The following is a 24,761-nucleotide window of genomic DNA, read 5'->3' as shown; positions in this document are numbered from 1 at the left end:
TACCATTCTCTTACTGTTACGTCACTTTAATATTCTCGTTCTGCAGGCTGGCAAGCTGGTATGGTAAATATGAAGGGGTGGGGTCTAACCTTCTCAGGGAACACGTCATTGGCTGTGAGGAGGATGTGGGCCATAAAGGGGCTGTCCTTGATGTCCTCGTCGTCACAGATGACGTGAACAGCGTAGTCACCAGGCTCCGTGGGCCAGTAACGTACATCACATGACCCGTCGCCCTTATCATCACACTCTATCTTAGCCTGCGACGGGCCCTCGATGGAGAAACCTGGGGATGAACAGGGACAGGGAGAGAGATATAGGTACACATTATATAGAGGTGGGTAGAGATATAAGCTCACACACACACAGAAACGCACACAGACACCGATACACTGGCAGCAAAGAGACAAACAGCCATAGATGGCAACAGACTAAGAGATATCGGCAGGTTGGTTTTGTTGTTGCTTCTGATGGAGGTAGAAGAGAAATAAGAGTAAGTTCATCCTAATTCATCTAATAACTGTGACGAGGTGAATCGTCAGGGGTCATGACCTTTTCCCACAGCTGGCAGGTCAGACTGATCATGTGTGTGTGTGTGTGTGTGTGTGTGTGTGTGTGTGTGTGTGTGTGTGTGTGTGTGTGTGTGTGTGTGTGTGTGTGTGTGTGTGTGCGTGCGTGCGTTCGTGTGAGAAATGGAATCTGTGTAAGTTGCCTGACAGTCATGTCAGAATTTCAGTGGAAAAGAGTCCATCCCCTCTGGCCAATATAATAATGAGACAGCATTCTGCAGCGTTATCCTGGGTCTTTCTCTTCTAACAGCCATCTGTCAGACTTACCCAGAGTTCCCACCTCTGTGCCGATGGCCTCCACCACAAAGTCAGCTGACTTCCCCACCATGCCTGTCTCCAGGCCCGGCCCCCACGCCCTCACCTTCTGGGGCCCCACGTCCTCACTCACCACCACCTCGAACGGGCTGCAGGGAATACACACACGCACACATACATGTTAATGCAGACATAGACATACATAGACACACATACTGTACAGTCAGGGGTGGTCTAGTCAGCCCCATTGACTGTAATGTCAGTCAAATTTACATAATTGATGTTGGACAGTGATATTTCCTGTTCCACCCCCCCTCCCCCAGCCATTAACCTCCAAGGAATGCAGGAATGTAAGCTTAATAACATGACTCATTACAGGTCATTTTGGCTCCTTTAAGTTATTTCAACAATTGGAAATCCCTTAAGGGTTCAGCCCACTGCCTTTATAGCTTTCATGTGGTTGTGTCCACAGCAGAATAGGGGGGCGGATAGGGTTTCACCTGCGTGGGATGGTCTGTCCGCCCCAGGTGATGGTGATGGTATATTTGCCAGTCATGATGGGGTAGTAGTCACACTCATACACCCCTTCTCCCGCATCACGCACCTTCACAGGCTCCTCTAGTCCCTCTGAGGGAGTCACAAACAGGTCACACACACAGCAGCTCAGAGGTCAACGGCTAGTCACACAACTAGACCATTGTAAACCATTACATTTCACGAAGAGTATTTATGCCCTTATGAAACCAATAAATGAATGTGGTGACAAGTCATAAACAACATGAAAGATTACACATACATATCCACACACTCACTTGGCCCCTTGACGGTGACCTTGAGCTCTCCGCTGCCGGCACCCTTGGTGTAGACCTTGAAGTCGGCCACCTCTTTCACCCTCACCCCCTTAGGCTGGAGACCTCTCCCTGAGGCCCGGCACACGTTGGGGTTGCTGGCTGTGGGACCACCGAGGGGGTAACTCGGTTAGACAAGAAGATAACAAGATACACACTCATACACACACAGGCTGCGGCGGAGGTTGGCTGTTAGTTAGTCGGTTGAATGGTGGTGCATGAAGCACAGTCTGCATGGGCTACAGTCTGCATGGGCTACAGTCTGCATGGGCTACAGTCTGCATGACGCACAGTCTGCATGGGCTACAGTCTGCATGGGCTACAGTCTGCATGGGCTACAGTCTGCATGAAGCACAGTCTGCATGGGCTACAGTCTGCATGGGCTACAGTCTGCATGGGCTACAGTCTGCATGGGCTACAGTCTGCATGTGCTACAGTCTGCATGGGCTACAGTCTGCATGGGCTACAGTCTGCATGAAGCACAGTCTGCATGGGCTACAGTCTGCATGAAGCACAGTCTGCATGAAGCACAGTCTGCATGGGCTACAGTCTGCATGGGCTACAGTCTGCATGGGCTACAGTCTGCATGGGCTACAGTCTGCATGGGCTACAGTCTGCATGGGCTACAGTCTGCATGGGCTACAGTCTGCATGGGCTACAGTCTGCATGGGCTACAGTCTGCATGGGCTACAGTCTGCATGGGCTACAGTCTGCATGGGCTACCAGGGAAGAAGCAACAGGAGAGATGGACATTGAACAGAAGTTATAAACCTGCAGAACAGCTAGACAGAGAATAAAGACGGGTTACTGTAAAACACTGGGCTTGAATGGATAAGATTGGCAGAATGAAAACAAAAAGACACGTTGAAAGGTTTCTGGAATAATCTCTATGAGCTTGAATACAATGACATTACACTCTAGTTAGATGGCAAAACATTCCAAAGAAATATAGCTAGCATAACTATGCTAACATCTTGACTTATGACTCTGCAGGCTTTCAATTAGCTAATTACCAGTGCTGTAATAGGACTGTAAAAATGCCTCGGCCACAGAAAACATTACAGCATTTTTATCAAATTAGGAAGAAATAACCAGCTAACTCTCCCAATTCATCATCATTTTAGACCGCTAAATTCAATAAATGACCAAAAGAAAAACAAGGAAAATAAAATAACTGAATAAAAACTCAAATAGATTTATGGAAAACTTCTTTATAGAGAGGCTGTTATTAGAATGGGTTAAGAAGACAAACAATGTTATTGTTCTGTTATATTATGAAAAAGCTTTGGAAAAATGACAGGTAAAAGTGAAGCTAAAAATGGAGGAGCATTTGCATGCTCAGTGTTAGTCAGAAAATATTAAATTGTAAATGGCTGACAACACAGAGCGTTTTCTTTGGTCTGGGGGGATGAAGATGAGGATGATGAGCAGACAGTGTAATGAGGTATGTAAGACCCACACACGTCTGGACGGTCACGCTGACTTTCGCTCTCGTCAAATGAAACAAAGGTCAAAGGTTAAAACAATCGATTTCCGTTTGACTTGAACAAGATTGTTTGTTTCTGGGTTAATTGGGAATCTATCATTAAAAAAACGGTGTTATGGTACACTAGGGTGCTGTTGTTTTGTTAAAATCCATTTTTTTAAATTCGTGGGTGTTGTTACTCGTTAGTTCTGTTCTAAAGTCAATTTAACGTCACACATGGAAGAAATCAAATCACATGTGTTACAGGATATTAAGCCAAAGTAAGCTACAAACTGGATAAAATGAACGTGTGTGTGATTATTTATTATTTTTTTATATGCAGTAGTCAAATATTATTGCAATAAGACAATGTTGGAAGACCAATTGTAATGTACTTCTATTTTTGAAGCAGGTGATGTACTGTAAGTGTGTGACCTCTGTGTTTCGAAGACCTGCCGAGCGTCTGTAAAGGTGACCGTCCAAAACCAGCCAATCACATGAATGGATAATGCTGCCACTGTTGTTAAAATGAGGAGGAACTGCATTTCTTTCTCCCATTCACTCTCTTCATTTTCTTTCATTCTTGCATTCTCTCTCTCTCTCTCTCTCTCTCTCTCTCTGTCTCTCTCTCTCTCTCTCTAATCCATTCAATTCTTCTTTCAGTTACACACTCATTCCCTCTCATTCTCGCTCTTTGGAAGCTGCCTGGGATGAAGGGGGGGGGTTGAAGCCACAGAGGGCTAAGCGCCAGCACATGCCATCAAGCTGGGGACCCCCTGGTGCGGTGCGTCAAAAGGGTTGGTGGTATAGTTTTGAGTTTAGAGGGGACAAGGCTAGCGCAGGCAAGCTCCAGTCTCTCCTCCACGGGCAGGCCTGTACTAACTTGGTCGCCTGGGTTTGGGCGGTGTTGGGGGGGGCACTCTCTTGGCCTTGTCTGTGGGTGGGGTGCGTATGGACTGGGGCACTATCTGCACCGGAGAGCCGGGGGGCAGGGAGCTCGGTGGAGCTGCATGGAGGAACAACAACGACATGACACACACGCAGGAACAGGACAGGATCACTCTGGAGAACAACCAGAATCCACAGCTTAGAACCCTGCCTCTCTGACACTCAGAACCCATCCAGAGTCCTCCCACAAACCAAGAGTTCACCAACCCTAACTCAACAATTTTCAGAAGAACCCAAAATACCATGCCGGTGGCCTCTCTGTTATGGCAGGATGTCACTGTCTGTTATGGAGATCAAATGTCTAGTAGTGAGGTCAGTCTAGACATTAATACTCAATATTACTCAGATTAGAACAAGAGGGAGGGAGTCACATAGTGGATGTAAAAAGTCAGTACAATCAACTAAATCTGTGTGTGTGTGTGTGTGTGTGTGTGTGTGTGTGTGTGTGTGTGTGTGTGTGTGTGTGTGTGTGTGTGTGTGTGTGTGTGTGTGTGTGTGTGTGTGTGTGTGTGCGCGCACATGCATGTGTGTGTGTGTTACCCTCTGAGATGTGGACGGTGAAAGGGCTTCTGGGTATCTGCTGCCCAGCAAACGTCACATAGATAACATGAGACCCCTCCAGGATAGGGCAATAGGTGCAACGGAAAATACTGTCCCCCTTGTTTTCCAGAATGATCTCCACGGTGTCTCTTCTGCCCTGGGAGTCCACGATGATTACACCCACGTCTCCAGCACCGGCACCTGGGGACAAAAAGAGATGAACTAACACCTTCTACTGTGTGTTCAGGGGACAGAAAAATACGTAACACTGGGGGCCATTAGAGAGAACAAATACATACATGTACTTTGTCATCATGATTGAAGGAATAAATATCAGCTAATATTGCAAAGCTAATGATAAAATATCCTTATATTTACTTACGACCCTATTGACGAAACTAGGGGATTTCAATAGGAAAGGTAGATAGATGATCTACTTCCATACCATGAACATGGTCCTCCCCAGATGTGTATGTGTGTGTTACCTGCTGTGTAGATGTCGAAGTAGGTAGGCTTGTTAGCCACGTTGCCTACAGGCTCCAGTCCTGGTCCTCTGGCCTGCACCTTGTTGGGGTCTCCCATGGCTTTGGACACACTCACCACGAAGGGACTCCTGTCTATGTCCTGCCCAGCGAAAAGCACCTTCACCTGGGGAGAGGAACATGGATAGACCCCTGTTAGACAGCTGGAGGAAATCCTATACTACTGACGTTTATAAACTGAGATTTAAAATATTTTCCAGTATGTATACAGTGCCTTGCGAAAGTATTCGGCCCCCTTGAACTTTGCGACCTTTTGCCACATTTCAGGCTTCAAACATAAAGATATAAAACTGTATTTTTTTGAGAAGAATCAACAACAAGTGGCACACAATCATGAAGTGGAACGACATTTATTGGATATTTCAAATTTGTTTAACAAATCAAAAACTGAAGAATTGGGCGTGCAAAATTATTCAGCCCCTTTACTTTCAGTGCAGCAAACTCTCTCCAGAAGTTCAGTGAGGATCTCTGAATGATCCAATGTTGACCTAAATGACTAATGATGATAAATACAATCCACCTGTGTGTAATCAAGTCTCCGTATAAATGCACCTGCACTGTGATAGTCTCAGAGGTCCGTTAAAAGCGCAGAGAGCATCATGAAGAACAAGGAACACACCAGGCAGGTGCGAGATACTGTTGTGAAGAAGTTTAAAGCCGGATTTGGATACAAAAAGATTTCCCAAGCTTTAAACATCCCAAGGAGCACTGTGCAAGCGATAATATTGAAATGGAAGGAGTATCAGACCACTGCAAATCTACCAAGACCTGGCCGTCCCTCGCAAGGCACTGTATATATACGGGTACTGTAAGTATGTTACCTTGTGAAGGCCCTCCACTTTGGGCAGGTAGATGACAGAGTACGTCCTGTTCTTGTCATTGTTGGGGATCACTCTGGCCTGGAACAGAAAGAGAGGGCCGGAACCGGAGAAAGATAGAAACTGAATGTGAAGAACTGTGTGGTCAAATGAACAGCATCTTCAGGATGGAGGAGTAAGGGATTGAGGAGTTAAGGGTTAATGTGAGTGAGAGTGCCCCACCTCCTCTGTGTGTCCCTCTGGGTCCTCCACATAGACCAGCACCTCCCCTAGCCCCGCCTCCACTGTCTCCACGATGAACTCAGCCGGCTTCAGCACCATGTTACCTCTGGGCGCAATACCTGACGGGGAAAAGGATGGAGACAGTAAGCAGGGGTACAGAACTAGATGTGAGAGCCCTCTGTCACTTATTCTGTGCTGACAGGTGTAAGCAGTATAAAACACCTTCCTTTTCAACAATAATTCTTGCACCTAATATACAGAATAAACCAGAAGGCCTTTGGGCTATTGAGACTTTAGAAGATGCAGATTGTTAAGGAAGTCTGTTTTTTACCTACATTTAATTTGTTTTGTTATTTTTTTGTTGGGGCGGTGCATTCTCTGTTTCAAATTCTATGTTTATAAAACATATAGGCTGTCACTCAAAAGAAGAAAAATACATACAGCGTTTAAGTAAGTAATAATACATTCAGTACAAACAGGATGAGAAAAGAAAAACAAGTGGGCCTCCACCCCCAACCTCCCATCCCATTCCTCCAACCCCACCCAGCCAACATGCCTCCATCCAACCCCGGGTCCTTAGTGTACAAGAGAAAGAAGAGCACTATGTTTTCTGTCAATATACCTGGTAAAATAATGGTTAATTAACAACTGGATGGGGGGCCCTATCAAATCTGTGATTTTTCTCCAGATTGTTTTCTCAGTTTTATTTTTCCTTGTTTTAGATAGTTTTTCACTCTCAAAATTACAATTGTTCATAGAGAAACAACTAAATTGGATGTTCTGAGTCCATATATATGGTTAAATTACGTTAGGAGGTCTGCAAGAAAACTAAAAGTGAGTGTAATTCCCCTTTAATTTTGCATCTGGCTCTTTAATTGTGCATTTAGCGAGTGAGGAATGTGCCAGTCTAGCGATGGTTCTGTACCGCTGCTGCTCATTTCATGGCAGAGTTATAGTTATTATTGTTTTTGTATTCTTTAGAGGGTGGATCAGCTTTAATATTGCAAATAGATTGTGGCTTGTATCATTGTAATTGTCTGCATCATTTACAATCCCCCATATATTATTTTAAATAATATATACAGTGTCTTGCAAAAGTATTCACCCCCTTGGCCTTTTTCCTATTTTTTTGCATTACAACCTGTTATTTAAATTGATTTTTATGTGGATTTCGTGTAATGGACATACACAACATAGTCCAAATTGGTGAAGTGAAATGAAAAAAATGTCTTGTTTCAAAAAATTTGAAGAAATAAACAACGGAAAAGTGGAGCGTGCATATGTATTCACCCCCTTTGCTATGAAGCCCCTAAATAAGATCTGGTGCAACCAATTACCTTCAGAAGTGATATAATTAGATAAATAAAGTGCAATCTAAGTGTCACATGATCTGTCACATGATCTCAGTATATATACACCTGTTCTGAAAGGCCCCAGAGTCTGCAACACCACTAAGCAAGGGGCACCACCAAGCAAGACCAAGGAGCTCTCCAAACAGGTCAGGGACAAAGTTGTGGAGAAGTACTGAGTACGGTTTATGCTGCAGTAGTTTATGTGTCGGGGGGCTAGGGTCAGTTTGTTATATCTGGAGTACTTCTCCTGTCTTATCCCGTGTCCTGTGTGAATTTAAGTATGCTCTCTCTAATTCTCTCTTTCTCTCTTTCTCTCGGAGGACTTGAGCCCTAGGACCATGCCTCAGGACTACCTGGCATGATGACTCCTTGCTGTCCCCAGTCCACCTGGCCGTGCTGCTGCTCCAGTTTCAACTGTTCTGCCTGAGGCTATGGAATCCTGACCTGTTCACCGGACGTGCTACCTGTCCCAGACTTGCTGTTTTCAACTCTCTAGAGACAGCAGGAGTGGTAGAGATACTCTTAATGATCGGCTATGAAAAGCCAACTGACATTTACTCCTGAGGTGCTGACTTGCTGCACCCTCGACAACTACTGTGATTATTATTATTTGACCATGCTGGTCATTTATGAACATTTGAACATCTTGGCCATGTTCTGTTATAATCTCCACCTGGCCACCCCTCATAGCCTGGTTCCTCTCTAGGATTCTTCCTAGGTTTTGGCCTTTCTAGGGAGTCTTTCCTAGCCACCGTGCTTCTACACCTGCATTGCTTGTTGTTTGGGGTTTTAGGCTGGGTTTCTGTACAGCACTTTGAGATATCAGCGGATGTACAAAGGGCTATATAAATACATTTGATTTGATTTGGTTGGAATATAAAAAAATATCAGAAACTTTGAACATCCCACAGAGCACCATTAAATCAATTTTTTTTCAAATGGAAAGAATATGGCACCACAACAAACCTGTCAAGAGAGGGCCTCCCACAAAGCCCACAGACCAGGCAAGGAGGGCATTAATCAGAGAGGCAACAAAGAGACCTGAAGGAGCTGCAAAGCTCCACAGCGGAGATTGGAGTATCTGTCCATAGGACCACTTTAAGCCGTACACTCCACAGAGCTGGGCTTTACAGAAGACTGGCCAGAAAAAAAGCCATTGCTTATTAAAGAAAAAAATAAGCAAACACATTTGGTGTACGCCAAAAGGCATGTGGGAGACTCTCCAAACACATGGAACAAGGTGCTCTTGTCAGATGAGACTAACATTGAGCTTTTTGGCCAAAAAGGAAAATGCTATGTCTGGCTCAAACCCAACACCTCTCATCACCCCCCGAGATTACCAAACCCACAGTGAAACATGGTGGTGGCAGCATCATGCTGTGGGGATGTTTTTCCTCAGCAGGGACAGGGAAACTGGTCAGAATTGAAGGGATGGATGGTGTTAAATACAGGGAAATTCTTGAGGGAAACCTGTTTCAGTCTTCCAGAGATTTGAGGCTGGGACGAAGGTTCACCTTCCAGCAGGACAATGACCCTAATTATACTGCTAAAGCATCACTTGAGTGGTTTAAGGGGAAACATTTACATATCTTGGAATGGCCTAGTCAAAGCCCAGACCTCAATCCAATTGAGAATCTGTGGTATGACTTAAAAATTGCTGTACACCAGCGGAACCCATCCAACATGAAGGAGCTGGAGCAGTTGTGCCTTGAAGAATGGGCAAAAAATCCCAGTGGCTAGATGTGCCAAGCTTATAGAGACATACCCCAAGAGACTTGCAGGTGTAATTGCTGCAAAAGGTGTCTCTACAAAGTATTGACTTTGGGGGGATGAATAGTTATGCACGCTCAAGTTTTCAGTTTTTTTGGTCTTATTTCTTGTCTGTTTCACAATAAAAAATATTTTGCATCTTCAAAGTAGTAGGCATGTTGTGTAAATCAAATGATACAACCTCTCCAAAAATCTATTTTAATTCCAGGTTGTAAGGCAACAAAATAGGAAAAATGCCAAGGGGGGGAATACTTTCGCAAGCCAATGTAATTGAAATCATTTTCATGGAAAAGTTTTCAAATAACAAATAATAGATACAAATGATATACTTACTCATGATATACTTCTGCCAGGTAAGCATACTTTGTAATTAACATTTAATTGAGAAGGTTTTGGGGAAAGTATTTCTGTCAACCCACAAGACGGTTACCACATCAACTGGCTACACACGAAGAGATAGACACAAACGTGTGCACCACACACAGACAGACAGGTGAAATATTGCTGGAAATTAATTGGCAGATAGTGTTAGGTTTGGCTTTTTAAGACAATAGTGGCTAACCAGTGGTGGGATAATGTCAATGTTGAGCAATGTTGTTCATTGACTAGCACCATTCATTCTTGCTGTCAATAACAACTGTATCCACTTGCGATTAGGAGAGAGTGAGGTGATTACCATCTAAGAGCCAACATCTTTTTTTGCGGCAGTGCTGCCTGCCAGCAGTAATCATCTCTGATTGATTGAGAGATTCAAGGAGCTATCATCGTGAAGTAACATAATAGATGCAAAGCATTGAATATTTACATTCATGCACTTCTAAGTTCATTTTGTAACTTTGCCCAGAAACATTTAACTGCAGATCACTCCCACATCATATGGAGGAATGTGTCTACCTGATTTAGGGGACACAGTGAACAGTTGGGAGCCCAGATTAGTTTATTTATAGATAAAGAAGTCTTTGAAGGAAGGAAGGCATTACATTCCCAGTCTCTCTCTCTCACCTGGTCCATAGGCCTTGGCCTTCTTGGGGTGCAGAGTCTTGGAGCGCAGCGGGGCACCAGGCTTCAGCTTGGACTTGGGAAACTGGGACAGGTAGGTCATCACCGAGTGCTCGTCCACATTGGGATCCACTATTTCCTCAGGGGCTATCACCTACAGAGAGGGAGAAGACAATAGACAGTGCACAGGGTCAAAGGTTATCATCACTTCCTGTTTCTCTATGGATATACTCACAAGATATAAGATACATGTCTCTAACATTGTGAGTCGTTGTCCACAAAGCGGCACGGCGTCGTGTCTAGCTCCTGCCTATCCTTTCCTTGAATTGGTGGATACATCTTATTATTGAAATCCTTTTTTGAATATTAGACGAGGGTTGTTGACTTCAACCGCCTGTATTCAATGGAGAAAGAAGCTATGCTTCTAGCCGCATTCCATGAATATGCATAGCAATCTCGAGACAACTCCGATATCAAGTGTTGTTTCTCAAAGTTGAAGTAATGTCATGTTTCCTACTTATATTAGTACACTCGAAACAACTTAAGAATTACAAAACTGCTATTTGATCAGACAAACCTAATGTAGCAAATAATCCATAAATGTATTTGTTGACCAAATTTTACACTCTCTCATTGACCTCCATACAAAAACTCCTTGATTGGTGGGCGAAACAACAACAAAACGACTCCTACTGGAGGGAGACAGATTTTCCACCGAGTTGGGCCTCTCTCTTCCTCTTCCTCTCCATACACAATCAACGCCTGATTTAATAAGAAGAGGGGACAGGAAGAGGCGCAGCACACACAGGAGTCAAAGGTTATCACTTCCTGTTTCTCCTAACATACAATCAGAGCATGATTTAATAACGTTTTAATAAATATTGTATTAAGAACTACTAATCCGAGGATAAAGAACTTACTTCAAATGAATTCAAAGAAAGACATGAAATAGACATAGAGCCTGTAAAGTTGATGTAAAACAACAGGCTGGTGAAAAGACAGAGAAAACCAGGGCAGTGGAATCAAAAGCAGCAACTCTGATGGAATGAAAGGCTAATTGTATTGTCCAACATCACAATGTGTTTTCCTTATGATCGCAGTGGAAAGAGGGTGGTGGAGAGGGGGAATAGAAAAGCGAGAAATGCCACCAGGAAATCACGTTGGAGTAGTTTAATGTTTTATTGAGAAAGAAAGTTCCCCTACGTGGAGTTAGAGTGAGCTACAGGAGTGAGGTACGAGTAGAGAGAAAGGGGGAAAGGGAGAGGAGAAAAGAGAGAGCAGAGGGAGAGGGGGGAGGAGAAAGCAGAGGGAGAAGGGGAAGGAGAGAGCAGGACAATGAGAGACATAGAACAAGTGAAGATAAGAGATGGAAGTGATATAGAGAAAGAAAGAGGGGGGAAGGGGGAGGCTAATTGTATTGTCCAACATCACAATGTGTTTTCCTTATGATCGCAGTGGAAAGAGGGTGGTGGAGAGGGGGAATAGAAAAGCGAGAAATGCCACCAGGAAATCACGTTGGAGTAGTTTAATGTTTTATTGAGAAAGAAAGTTCCCCTACGTGGAGTTAGAGTGAGCTACAGGAGTGAGGTACGAGTAGAGAGAAAGGGGGAAAGGGAGAGGAGAAAAGAGAGAGCAGAGGGAGAGGGGGGAGGAGAAAGCAGAGGGAGAAGGGGAAGGAGAGAGCAGGACAATGAGAGACATAGAACAAGTGAAGATAAGAGATGGAAGTGATATAGAGAAAGAAAGAGGGGGGAAGGGGGAGATGTAAGGAAAAATAAAAAAAATAGTAGAGAGAGAGAGAGATAGATGAGCTCCTACATTTTTCAGCATGTTCTAAAGCATGTTCTTTAAAAAAAGATAGATTTAGAGTTAGGATAAACTTGGAGTTTTTGTCAGGAACATATACAGGATGCTACCCTCTACAACATAACCTTCACTCCAAATCAAAACTCAGAAGCTTTAGAAGCTGACTCCCGCTGTTAAGAGGTCATTAAAATACAGTTCCCTGTGTATGTAAATAATGATAAAGAAAGAAAAGATCACAAAATGAACCTCCTTATGGAAAATCAAGAGACATTTTTTGCTGACTATTATAAAAATGGGAACATCAGCAACATCATCTTCCACACAAACCACCCCTTGGCATGGCACAGTGATATATTAGCACACTACCCCTCTGTTAAGGGTTATATAAATCTCTTTAAGTGGAACAGTATTGGTACAGGGCAACCCCAAACAGTTTCAGCTGGACTTTCACCTAATCAAAGAATTAGCCCAGCAGGAGAAGCTATCCCTTGAGAAAGCTGACCCACCCCGAGCGGGTCAGACCAGACCTCTTCATTATATAACCCTACAGACAAGCAAGCCCAGGCAGAAAGTCAACCTCCCAGCACAGAGTACTACTCTCTCATTGAAATGAAGGATACATTTATCCAGCTGGAGGTAAGGCAGGTGGAGCTGGAACAACAGGTGATTACACTCCAGTCAGCACAGACCCAGACAACAGTCCAGAACAACAACACCCACTTAACTAGACCCGGAGAGCTGGAGGTGGAGAGAGACATATCTGCACTCTGGACTGTGGTGAGACAACTTCAACAATATAAAAAGCAAGAGCTGGAGAAGAACAGAGCACTAGTGGAGAGGATCAGACTACTGGAAGAGAGGTTGAGGGGGATGGCGTGTGACAGAGAACAACCCACTAGTGATGTGGCCACCCCCGCAGAGAAGCCGGCAGAACAGCCCACCTCAGCTCCCGACAAAAGTCTTGATACCACAGCAGAACAGTTCACACCAGACCCTGACCATAGCATCGACATCACAGCAGAACAGACAAATGAAGAACCCCAAGCCCAGCGGATCTCACCCCCCCTGAGCCCCCCCTGTCAGCCTCCCTGATAGCCATCCTGACAACACCCCCACATCGACTGAGGATGGTGTGATCATAACAACATACAGAAACACATGTCCTTCTGTTCACCTGACTTAGAATTCCTCACAATCAAATGCTGACCACATTATCTACCAAGGGAATTCTCTTTGATTATAATCACAGCTGCATATATCCCCCCCCCCAAGCAGACACATCGATAGCCATGAACGAACTTCATTTGACTCTATGTAAACTGGAAACCACATATCCCAAGGCTGCATTCATTGTTGCTGGGGATTTTAACAAGACTAATCTGAAAACAAGACTCCCTAAAATCTATCAGCATATCGATCGTGCAGCTAGGGCTGGTAGAACCCTGGATCATTGTTATTCTAACTTCCGCAACGCATATAAGGCCCTCCCCCGCCCTCCTTTCGGAAAAGCTGACCACGACTCCATTTTGTTTCTCCCTGCCTATAGACAGAAACTTAAACAGGAAGCTCCGGCGCTCAGGTCTGTTCAACGCTGGTCTGACCAATCTGATTCCACGCTTCAAGATTGCTTCAATCACGTGGACTAGGAAAGGTTCCACATTGCGTCATACAACAACATTGATGCATACGCTGATTCGGTGAGCGAGTTTATTAGCAAGTGCATCGGTGATATTGTGCCCACAGCGTTTATTGAAACATTCCCCAACCAGAAACCGTGGATTGATGGCAGCATTCGAGCGAAACTGTTTTTAATCAGGGCAAGGTGACCGGAAACATGACCGAATACAAACATTGTAGCTATTCCCTCCGCAAGGTAATCAAATAAGCTAAGCGTCAGTATAGAGACAAAGTAGAGTTGCAATTCAACGGCTTAGACACCAGAGGTATGTGGCAGGGTCTACAGTCAATCACGGATTACAAAAAGAAAACCAGCCCCGTCGCGGACCAGGATGTCTTGCTCCCAGACAGACTAAGCAACTTCTTTGCTCACTTTGAGGACAATACAGTGCCACTGACACGGCCCACTACCAAAACCTGCGGACTCTCCTTCACTGCAGCCGATGTGAGTAAAACATTTAAACGCGTTAACCCTCGCAAGGCGGCAGGCCCAGACGGCATCCCCAGCTGCGGCCTCAGAGCATGCGCAGACCAGCTGGCTGGTGTGTTTACGGACATATTCAATCAATCCTTATCCCAGTCTGCTGTTCCCACATGCTTCAAGAGGACCACCATTGTTCCTGTTCCCAAGAAAACTAAGGCAACTGAGCTAAACGACGACCGCCCCGTAGCACTCACTCCCGTCATCATGTCAAGGACCATATCACCTCCACCCTACCTGACAACCTTGACCCACTCCAATTTGCTTACCGGCCCAAAAGGTTCACAGACGACGCAATCGCAACCACACTGCACACGGCCCTAACCCATCTGAACAAGAGGAATACCTATGTGAGAATGTTGTTCATCGACAGCTCAGCATTTAACACCATAGTACCCATAGACACTGGGTCTCGACCCCGCCCTGTGCAACTGGGTACTGGACTTCCTGACGAACCGCCCCCAGGAGGTGAGGGGAGGTAACAACATCTCCATACCGCTGATCCTCAACACTGGGGCCCCACAAGGGTGTGTTCTCAGACCTCTCCTGTACTCCCTGTTCACCCACGACTGTGTGGCCATGCACGCCTCCAACTCAATCATCAAGTTTGCAGACGACACACAGTGTGTAGGCTTGATTACCAACAATGACGAGACGGCCTACAGGGAGGAGGTGAGGGCCCTCGGAGTGTGGTGTCACGAAAATAACCTCACACTCAACAAAACAAAGGAGATGATCGTGGACTTCAGGAAACAGCAGAGGGAGCACCCCCCTATCCACATCGACGGGACAGTAGTGGAGAGGGTAGTAAGTTTTAAGTTCCTCGGCGTACACATCACAGACAAACTGAATTGGTCCACCCACACAGACAGCGTGGTGAAGAAGGCGCATTAGCGCCTTTTCAACCTCAGGAGGCTGAAGAATTTCGGCTTGTCACCAAGAGCACTCATAAACTTTTACAGATGCACAATCGAGTCGGGCTGTATCACCGCCTGGTACCGCAAATGGCTTTCCAGAGGGTAGTGAGGTCTGCACAACGCATCACCGGGGGAAAACTACCTGCCCTCCAGGACACCTACACCACCCCATGTCACAGGAAGGCCATAAAGATCATCAAGGACAACAACCACCCGAGCCACTGCCTGTTCACCCCGTTATCATCCAGAAGGCGAGGTCAGTACAGGTGCATCAAAGCAGGGACCGAGAGACTGAAAAACAGCACCTATCTCAAGGCCACCAGACTGTTAAAACCTCTTCAGTCTACCCCCTCCTTTTTCGAACATTCTGTTAAAAATCGCGCAACATTTCAGCGTCCTGCTACTCATGCCAGGAATATAGTATATGCATATGATTAGTATGGATAGTAAACACTCTGAAGTTTCTAAAACTGGTTAAATAACGTCTGTGACTATAACAGAACGTGAACAGCAAGTGAAATCCCAAGAAAAACCTGGTCACAAAAACCACAGAAAAGTATTAATCCGCCAGTCTCTGAGTTGTTTATTGCAAGCAAAAATATATAGCAGGGAGCTTGCAGTTCCTACAACTTCCACACGATGTGGCCAAAAACGTCATTTTCATTTACAAAAATCCTTTGTGTAATGACAAATAGATCCTTCATTCCGTCCAGCATACAGCAATCGATTTTGGAAGAGAGAAAAAGGACAACGTTTTCTTGAGTAGCTGCTATTGAATACAGATCGCCCAGTGATCAATTTGATCGCTTATTAACGTTTACAAATACCTAAAGTTGGGTTACAAAAGTAGGTTGAAGTGTTTTGTCAAAGAATATAGGCAACTTATATAATTTTTAAAAATGGCGTTGTGTGTTGGAAGAGAGCTTTTTTCCTGAACCAGACAGGCTATACAAATGGATATTTTGGGCATACATGGACAGATTTAATCGGGAAAAAGACCCAATTGTGATGTTTATGGAACATATAGGAGTGCCAACAAAGAATATCATCAAAGGTAATGAATGTTTTATATTTTATTTCTGCGTTTTGTGTAGTGTCGGCTACGCTAATTATTTTGTTTACGTCCCCTTCAGGTATATTGGGGTGTTGCATGCTATCAGATAATAGCTTCTCATGCTTTCGCCGAAAAGCATTTTAAAAATCTGACTTGTTGGCTAGATTCACAACGAGTGTAGCTTTAATTCAATACCCTGCATGTGTGATTTAATGAACGTTTGAGTTTTAACGAGTACATTTAGCATTTAGCGTAGCGCATTTGCATTTCCAGGTGTCTAGATGAGACGTCTGCGTCTCAAGTAGGAGCAAGAGGTTCAGTCACCACTAACATTGAGTGGCTTCTGCCAACATACTGACTCAACTCCAGCCACTTTAATAATGTAAAAATTGATGTTATAAATGTATCACTAGCCACTTTAAACAATGCCACTTCGTATAATGTTTACATACCCTACATTACTCATCTCATATGTATATACTGTACTCGATACCATCTACTGCATCTTGCCTATGCCGTTCTGTACCATCACTCATTCATATATTTTTATGTACATATTCTTTCATTCCTTTACACTGTGTGTATAAGGTAGTTGTTGTGGAATTCTTAGGTTACTCGTTGGATATTACTGCATTGTCAGAACTAGAAGCACAAGCATTTCATCACTCGCATTTTAACATCTGCTAACCATGTGTATGTGACAAATAAAATGTTAATTTATTTATTTTATTTTATTTTATATACACAAGACACAGATTGTACTCCTTATGGACTGAAATGGGAAATATATACAATAAGAAAAAAAACGTTTTCCCAAACAGTGTGTCTAAACTCTGGAGTCCAAACACCCAGCGCGCCCTAGACCTTCTGTCTGAGGACCCACTAGGTTCACCTAGCCACATAATACACACAGGCACAAACAACCTGCGAACACAGCAGGAAAGGGTGGCCACAGCACTGAAGGGAGTGATTGAAAAAGCTTCTACTACTTTCCCCAATGCACAAGTGGTTATCTCCACTCTGCTACCACGAAAAGACTTCCACCTTGCTACCATACAGCGGGTAAACGCAATAATTTCCCGTGACTGTGCCTCAAAACCAAATGTTTTCCTGGCCCACAACCCTGGACTTGAACAGCCTCTATGACCAGGTCCACCTATACAAGGCAGCAGAGCCCACCTTTGCCTGGACTCAAAAGGATATCGCTCTCAAACACAGCCCCAACATTTCACACAGGAGCAACAGATCAATAGACATTCCGACCAGACCAGGGAGACACTCTCCCAGACCTGCGGGACCCCCCCCCCGGACCTACACATAGAGGTCCAACAATGAGAGGACCTACATCCAGACAACAACAACACAAGCCACATACACACCCCCACCAATCAACACCCCCCCAAAGTCAACCATAACCACACCCCATTTAGGCCCCCTCAGATCAGACTCCTGCAGCTCTGTCGCATGCTGGGTATGTACATAGTCAATGGTAGGCTTCGAGGGGACTACTATAGTAGGTACACCTATAGCTCTTCTCTTGGCAGTAGTACTGTAGACTACTTTGTCACTCACCTCAACCCAGAGTCTCTCAGAGCGTTCAGTCAGCCCACTGACACCCCTGTCAGACCACAGCAAAATCACAGTCTACTTGAATAGAGCAATACTCAATCATGAGAAATCAAAGCCAAAGGAACTGAGTAATATTAAGAAATGCTATAGATGGAATGACTGTAGTGTGGAAACCTAAAAACAATTAGGCCACAACAAATGCAATCCCTTTTAGACAACATCCTGGACAAAATGTTCCACCGTAATAGTGAAGGGGTCACTTGGTAGTAGAAAATCTTAACATTATATTTGACCTCTCAGCTTCCCTATCAAATCTAATAATCTCAAATAGAAAACCAAAGAAAATGAACAACAATGACAAATGGTTTAATGAAGAATGCAAAAATCTAAGAAAGAAATTGAGAAACCTGTCCCACCACAAAAAAATAGAGACCCGGAAAACCTGAGTCTACGCCACATATGTCAGAGTCAAGGCCCGCGGGCCACATCCGGCCCGCAAGAAGGTTTTTTACGGCCCCTGGGATGATCTTGATTTATTATTAGAACCGGCCCGCAGCAAGCCGGCAGCCCGCAGATCTTTTACACGCACCAATACTACATTTCCCACAATGCAAAGGTGACGCACCGAGCAGTAGGCTGCTTCATTTCAATATTTATTGGCACAGCAGTCGTCAGCATCACAGTAAAATTAACTTTCAGATACCCATCAAAAATGGCAAAACGGAAGGTGGATACTGAGAACCGGGGGTTTCAAACAAGGTGGGAGTCGGAGTATATGTTCACGAAGGTAGCTGGAAAACCTGTGTGTCTTCTGTGTGGAGAAAGTGTGGCGGTACTGAAAGAGTATAATCTGAGACGACATTATGAAACGAAACACGCGGACAAAAACAAGAATATGGACAAAGCCAAATCACAAGGCCAGGCTGCTGTCAAGGCCAGTTTTATTTTGGCAGAAGAGATCGCTAAATCAGCCCGGCCATTTACGGAGGGGGATTTCATCAAAAACTGCATGATTAAAGTTTGTGACGAAGTTTGCCCAGAAAAAAGGCAACTCTTTTTAAATGTGAGTCTGAGCAGAAACACCATTGCCGAGAGAGTAGACCAGTTGTCCATCAATCTAAAAGAGCAGCTTGTGAAAAAGGGAAAAGATTTTATTGCATATTCCTTGGCTGTGGATGAGAGCACCGACATTTCTGACATTGCCCAGTTGTCAATTTTCATCCGCGGAGTGGACTCCAACCTAAGCGTGACAGAGGAGTTTTTGGCTTTACGTCCTATGCATGGCACAACTACGGGGCATGATTTGTATGAAGAGGTGTCAAGATGTGTAAATGAGATGGAGCTGCCTTGGGAAAAACTCGTGGGTTTGACAACCGACGGAGCACCTGCGATGTGTGGACACAGGAGCGGACTGGTGGCGAAGATACGGGAAAAGATGCAAGAGGAAAACGCGACAGGTGAGCTGACAGCTTATCATTGTATCATACACCAGGAAGCGTTGTGCGGTAAAGCCTTGAAAATGGAGCATGTAATGAGCATCATCACGCGCACAGTTAACTTTATCAGAGCCAAAGGTTTGAATCACCGCCAGTTCAAGGCATTTCTGACGGAGTTAGAAACGGAGCATGGTGATTTGCCTTATCACACAGAGGTGCGATGGCTAAGCCAGGGAAAGGTGCTTCAAAGATGTTTCGAGCTTCGTGAGGAGATTTGTCTGTTCTTGGACAGCAAAGGGAAAGACACAACACAACTCCGAGACGAAATGTTTCTGTGTGAAATGGCTTTTCTGTGTGACATTACGAGTCATCTGAATGCAATAAACTTGCAGCTGCAGGGTCGGGATCGTGTCATCTCTGATATGTACAGTACAGTGAAGGCATTTAAAACCAAACTGACTCTGTGGGAGACGCAGATGCGGAAAGAAAATTTGAGCCACTTTCCCAGCTGCCAGACCATGAAAGAGAAGCTCTCTACCAGTGCGTTCCCGAGCACACAGTTGGCTGATAAAATAGGTATGCTTGCCGCTGACTTTCGACGCCGATTTGCTGACTTTGAAGCACAAAAAAGCAGGTTGGAACTGCTCGGTAACCCATTTGCTGTTGACGTGGAAAGCTCACCACCAAACCTCCAAATGGAGTTGATTGACCTCCAATGCAATGATGCACTGAGGGCAAAATATGCGGCAGTGGGTGCTGCGGAGTTCGCCCGTTTCCTCCCCGGCACAATGCCCCAGCTGCGCATCCAGGCTGCTCAAACGTTGTCTATGTTTGGCAGCACATACCTGTGTGAACAACTGTTTTCTTTGATGAACCTGAACAAAACATCACACAGAAGTCGACTTACTGCTGAACACCTCCACTCAATTCTGAGGATTTCTTCAGCTCAGAGCCTTACCCCGAACATTGATGAACTTGTGGAAAAGATGGGACACCACCAAGTATCACCCTCAACCTCAAACAAGTGAACATTACTGTGCAATCACATATTTAGAGTTTTTACTCAGTTCAAGTTTAAAAGTTAAAATTTAATATTTGTTTTCACTGCATGTTACTTCTCCTTAAACAAAGTGTTGTTTTTGATTAATAGATTTTTGCACTTTATTTTTTTGTATTTCAATCCAATTATATTTAAAAAATATTTCAGTTGAGTGGATGATAGAAAATTGCTATTATTGTTTTTTCTTTGAAGTAAATTTAGCCCACTTTTGCTAAAATAGAAAATATAGTCTACTGATGGTGCCTTGAATACCGGTTTCTTTCATTTAATGTTCATGTTATGGGGATATTTATATAAAGGAAATTTGTCTTTTGTGTCTGTTGAAAATTAAAGATTACTGACAGAGCCATAAGAAAATATTGCTTTATTTATCTGATCATATTGTAATATATTTGTTAGGTTTTCAGTAGGTTCAATTAGGTTCACTAGACTATATGCGTCATTTAAAAAATTTTCAATGAACATTCGAACAGTCCGGCCCTCGTCTTGTAGCTGATTTTTTTATTTGGCCCTCCGTCCATTTGACTTTGACACCCCTGGTCTACGCCTTCACTATGGTGAATCACTAAAGCAATACAGAAATACACTATGGAAAACGAAGGAACAGCAAGTCAGAAAAAAGCTCAATGTAATTGAAGAATCCATAGACTCTAACCACTTCTGGGAAAATGGGAAAACACTAAACAAACAACACAAAGAATTATCTATCCAAAATGGAGATGTATGGGTAAACCACTTCTCCAATCTTTTTGGCTCTATAACAAAGAACAAACAGCAAAAACATATACATGATCAAATACAAATCTTAGAATCAACTATTAAAGACTACCAGAACCCACTGGATTCTCCAAATACCTTGAATGAACTACAGGACAAAACATGTTTTGATGGTATCCTCAAATAAATAATCAAATATACAACAAATTGCAATTGGCTATAATAAAAGTCTTTAACATCATCCTTAGCTCTGACATCTTCCCCAATATTTGGATCCAAGGAATGCCCACCCCATTCCACAAAAATTTGACCCCAATAACTACCGTGGGATATGCGTCAACAGCAACCTTGGGAAAATCCTCTGCATTATCATTAACAGCAGACTCATACATTTCCTCAGTGAAAACAATGTACTGAGCAAATGTCAAATTGGCTTTTTACCAAATTATCGTACGACAGACCACGCATTCATCCTGCACACCCTAATTGACAAGCAAAAAACCCAAAGCAAAGGCAGTCTTCTCATGCTTTGTTGATTTCAAAAAAGCTTTCGACTCGATTTGGCATGAGGGTCTGCTATACAAATTGATGGAAAGTGGTGTAGGGGAAAAACATATGACACTATTTAATCCATGTACACAAACAACAAGTGTGCGGTTAAAATAGGCAAAAAACGGACCAATTTCCCCCCACAGGGCCGTGGGGTGAGACAGGGATGCAGCTTAAGCCCCACCATTCTTCAACATATATATCAACGAATTGGCGAGGGCACTAGAACAGTCTGCAGCACCCGGCCTCACCCTACTAGAACCTGAAGTCAAATGTCTGCTGTTTGCTGATGATCTGGTGCTTCTGTCACCAACACAAGGAGGGCCTACAGCAACACCTAGATCTTCTGCACAGATTCTGCAAGACCTGGGCCCTGACAGTAAATCTCAGTAAGACGAAAATAATGGTGTTCCAAAAATGGTCTGGCCTCCAGGACCAGAAATACAAATTCCATCTAGACACCGTTGCCCTAGAGCACACAAAAAACTCGACATACCTTGGCCTAAACATCAGCGCCACAGGGCTGTGAACGATCTGAGAGACAAGACAAGAATGGCATTCTATGCCATCAAAAGAAACATAAAACTCAACACACCAATTAGGATCTGGCTAAAAATACTTGAATCAGTTATGGAACCCATTGCCCTTTATGGTTGTGAGGTCTGGGGTCCGCTCAACAACCAAGAATTCACAAAATGGGACAAACACCAAATTGAGACTCTGCATGCAGAATTCTGCTAAAATGTTCTCCATGTACGATGTAGAACACCAAATAATGCATGCAGAGCAGAATTAGGCCGATACCCGCAAATTAGCAAAATCCAGAAAAGAGTCGTTAAATTCTACAACCACCTAATAGAGAGAGAGAGAGAGAGAGAGAGAGAGAGAGAGAGAGAGAGAGAGAGAGAGATGTAAAGTTCTGTAGCAGCTGTTAGGCACATGAAATGTCTGTGTTTAAACAGCCCTTTGGATAATGGAATCCATAATTATACACAACCACCACATGGGGACTTACAGGTGGAAACACACTCACGTTCACATACTCTCGCACACACATGCTAATTTACAACCTATAGACCCATAGGGTGTGTCGCTCTGAGAGGAAACAGGTTGTTCATGCTAAAGAGGTGCCACTGCTTCAGGCGTACATACCTGTACAATCATATATACATACATTCACAGACTCTTACTATAGGTATTCTACTCCCAGTGTATAATGCTGAAATCGTACTGACATTTTCAAGAGCTCTTAAACCATGCCCCATGGTCAGAAGAAGAAATGAGTTTGGCCAAATGAAGCCAGTCAAAACGACTTCAAGACTTTCCCAACCTTGTTAAACTGTCTGTCAACAAGTTCTCTGTTTTCAGACTGGGAATGTTGATCTGAACCAGCTTGCATCATGCTACACTTCCCATTGTGACACAATGACCAATTTTCTCCCTTTCTAATAGTCTCTCTTTCTCTTTATAATCATCCATGTGGATCCCTCTATCTCTCTCAATTCAATTCAATTCAAGGGGCATTATGGGCATGGGAAACATGTGTTAACATTGCCAAAGCAGGTGAGGTAGATAATATACACAAGAGAAATGAGCAGTAAACATCACACATACAGAAGTTTCAAAAGAATAAAGACATTACAAATGTCAAATTATGTATATACAGTGTTGTAACGATGTACAAATGTTTAAAGTACACAGGGGAAAATAAATAAGCATAATTATGGGTTGTATTTACAATGGTGTTTGTTCTTCACTGGTTGACCTTTTCTTGTGGCAACAGGTCACAAATCTTGATGCTGTGATGGCACACTGTGGAATTTCACCCAGTAGTTATGGGAGTTTATCAAAATCGGGTTTGTTTTCGAATTCTTTGTGGATCTGTGTAATCTGAGGGAAATATGCGTCTCTAATATGGTCATACATTGGGCAGGAGGTTAGGAAGTGCAGCTCAGTTTCCACCTCATTTTGTGGGCAGTGTACACCTAGCCTGTCTTCTCTTGGGAGCCAGGTCTGCCTACGGCTGCCTTTCTCAATTGCAAGGCTATGCTCACGGAGTCTGTACAAAGTCAAAGCTTTCTTTAAGTTTGGGTCAGTCACAGTGGTCAGGTATTCTGCCACTGTGTACTCTCTGTTTAGAGCCAAATAGCATTCTAGTTTGCTCTGTTTTTTTGTTAATTCTTTCCAATGTGTCAAGTAATTATATTTTTGTTTTCTCATGATTTGGTTGGGTCTAATTGTATTGCTGTCCTGGGGCTCTGTGGGGTCTGTTTGTGAACAGAGCCCCAGGCCCAGCTTGCTTTGGGGACTCTTCTCCAGGTTCATCTCTCTGTAGGTGATGGCTTTGTTATGGAAGGTTTGGGAATCGCTTCCTTTTAGGTGGTTGTAGAATTTAACGGCTCTTTTCTGGATTTTGATCATTAGTGGGTATCGGCCTAATTCTGCTCTGCATGCATTATTTGGTGTTCTACATTGTACACGGAGGGTATTTTTTCAGAATTCTGCATGCAGAGTCTCAATTTGGTGTTTGTCCCATTTTATGAAATCTTGGATGGTGAGCAGACCCCAGACCTCACAACCATAAAGGGCAATGGGTTCTATGACTGATTCAAGTATTTTTAGCCAGATCCTAATTGGTAAGTCGAATTTGATGTTCCTTTTGAAGGCATAGAAGGCCCTTCCTGCCTTGTCTCTCAGATCGTTCACAGCTTTGTGGAAGTTACCTGTGGCGCTGATGTTTAGGCCAAGGTATGAATGTTTTTTTGTGTGCTCTAGGGCAACGGTGTCTAGATGGAATTTGTATTTGTGGTCCTGGCGATTGGACCTTTTTTGGAACACCATTATTTTCGTCTTACTGAGATTTACTGTCAGGGCCCAGGTCTGGCAGAATCTGTGCAGAAGATCTTGGTGTTGCTGTAGGCCCTCCTTGGTTGGTGACAGAAGCACCAGATCATCAGCAAACAGCAGACATTTGACTTCAGATTCTAGTAGGGTGAGGCCGGGTGAATACACGGTCTGTTGTACGGTAATTTGGTAAAAAGCCCATTTGACATTTGCTCAGTACATTGTTTTCACTGAGGAAATGTACGAGTCTGCTGTTAATGATAATGCAGAAGATTTTCCCAAGGTTGCTGTTGACGCATATCTCTCTCTCTCTCTGAGGGGTGTCA

At 43.9% G+C, this 24,761-nt stretch overlaps 1 protein-coding gene across 12 annotated transcripts in view; it reads right to left on the bottom strand.

Annotated features, from left to right (window-relative positions):
* The window catches only part of LOC110500158 (filamin-C), a 99,856-nt gene that overhangs the window by 31,044 nt on the left and 44,051 nt on the right, over positions 1-24,761 (bottom strand). For 8 of the 12 annotated variants that reach the window (XM_090214130.1, XM_036957489.2, XM_090214124.1 and 5 more), the window contains exons 4-13: positions 10,329-10,479; positions 6,205-6,323; positions 5,986-6,063; positions 5,108-5,270; positions 4,623-4,823; positions 4,018-4,140; positions 1,634-1,771; positions 1,322-1,448; positions 834-970; positions 90-283 (exon numbers count right to left, since the gene is read on the bottom strand). In XM_090214130.1, coding sequence (XP_090070256.1) covers positions 90-283; positions 834-970; positions 1,322-1,448; positions 1,634-1,771; positions 4,018-4,140; positions 4,623-4,823; positions 5,108-5,270; positions 5,986-6,063; positions 6,205-6,323; positions 10,329-10,479 — 1,431 coding nt within the window. The remainder of the gene's footprint in view (positions 1-89; positions 284-833; positions 971-1,321; positions 1,449-1,633; positions 1,772-4,017; positions 4,141-4,622; positions 4,824-5,107; positions 5,271-5,985; positions 6,064-6,204; positions 6,324-10,328; positions 10,480-24,761) is intronic. The other 4 variants (XM_090214125.1, XM_090214133.1, XM_090214126.1 and 1 more) reach the window with 1 other exon arrangement.

This window comes from Oncorhynchus mykiss, chromosome 21 (assembly GCF_057628025.1).
Source record: "Oncorhynchus mykiss isolate SJ-2025 chromosome 21, ASM5762802v1, whole genome shotgun sequence".
In the NCBI taxonomy this organism is placed as follows: Eukaryota; Metazoa; Chordata; class Actinopteri; order Salmoniformes; family Salmonidae; genus Oncorhynchus; species Oncorhynchus mykiss.
Note: the sequence above shows the minus strand (reverse complement) of the source record. Positions and strands in the feature narration are given on the sequence as shown.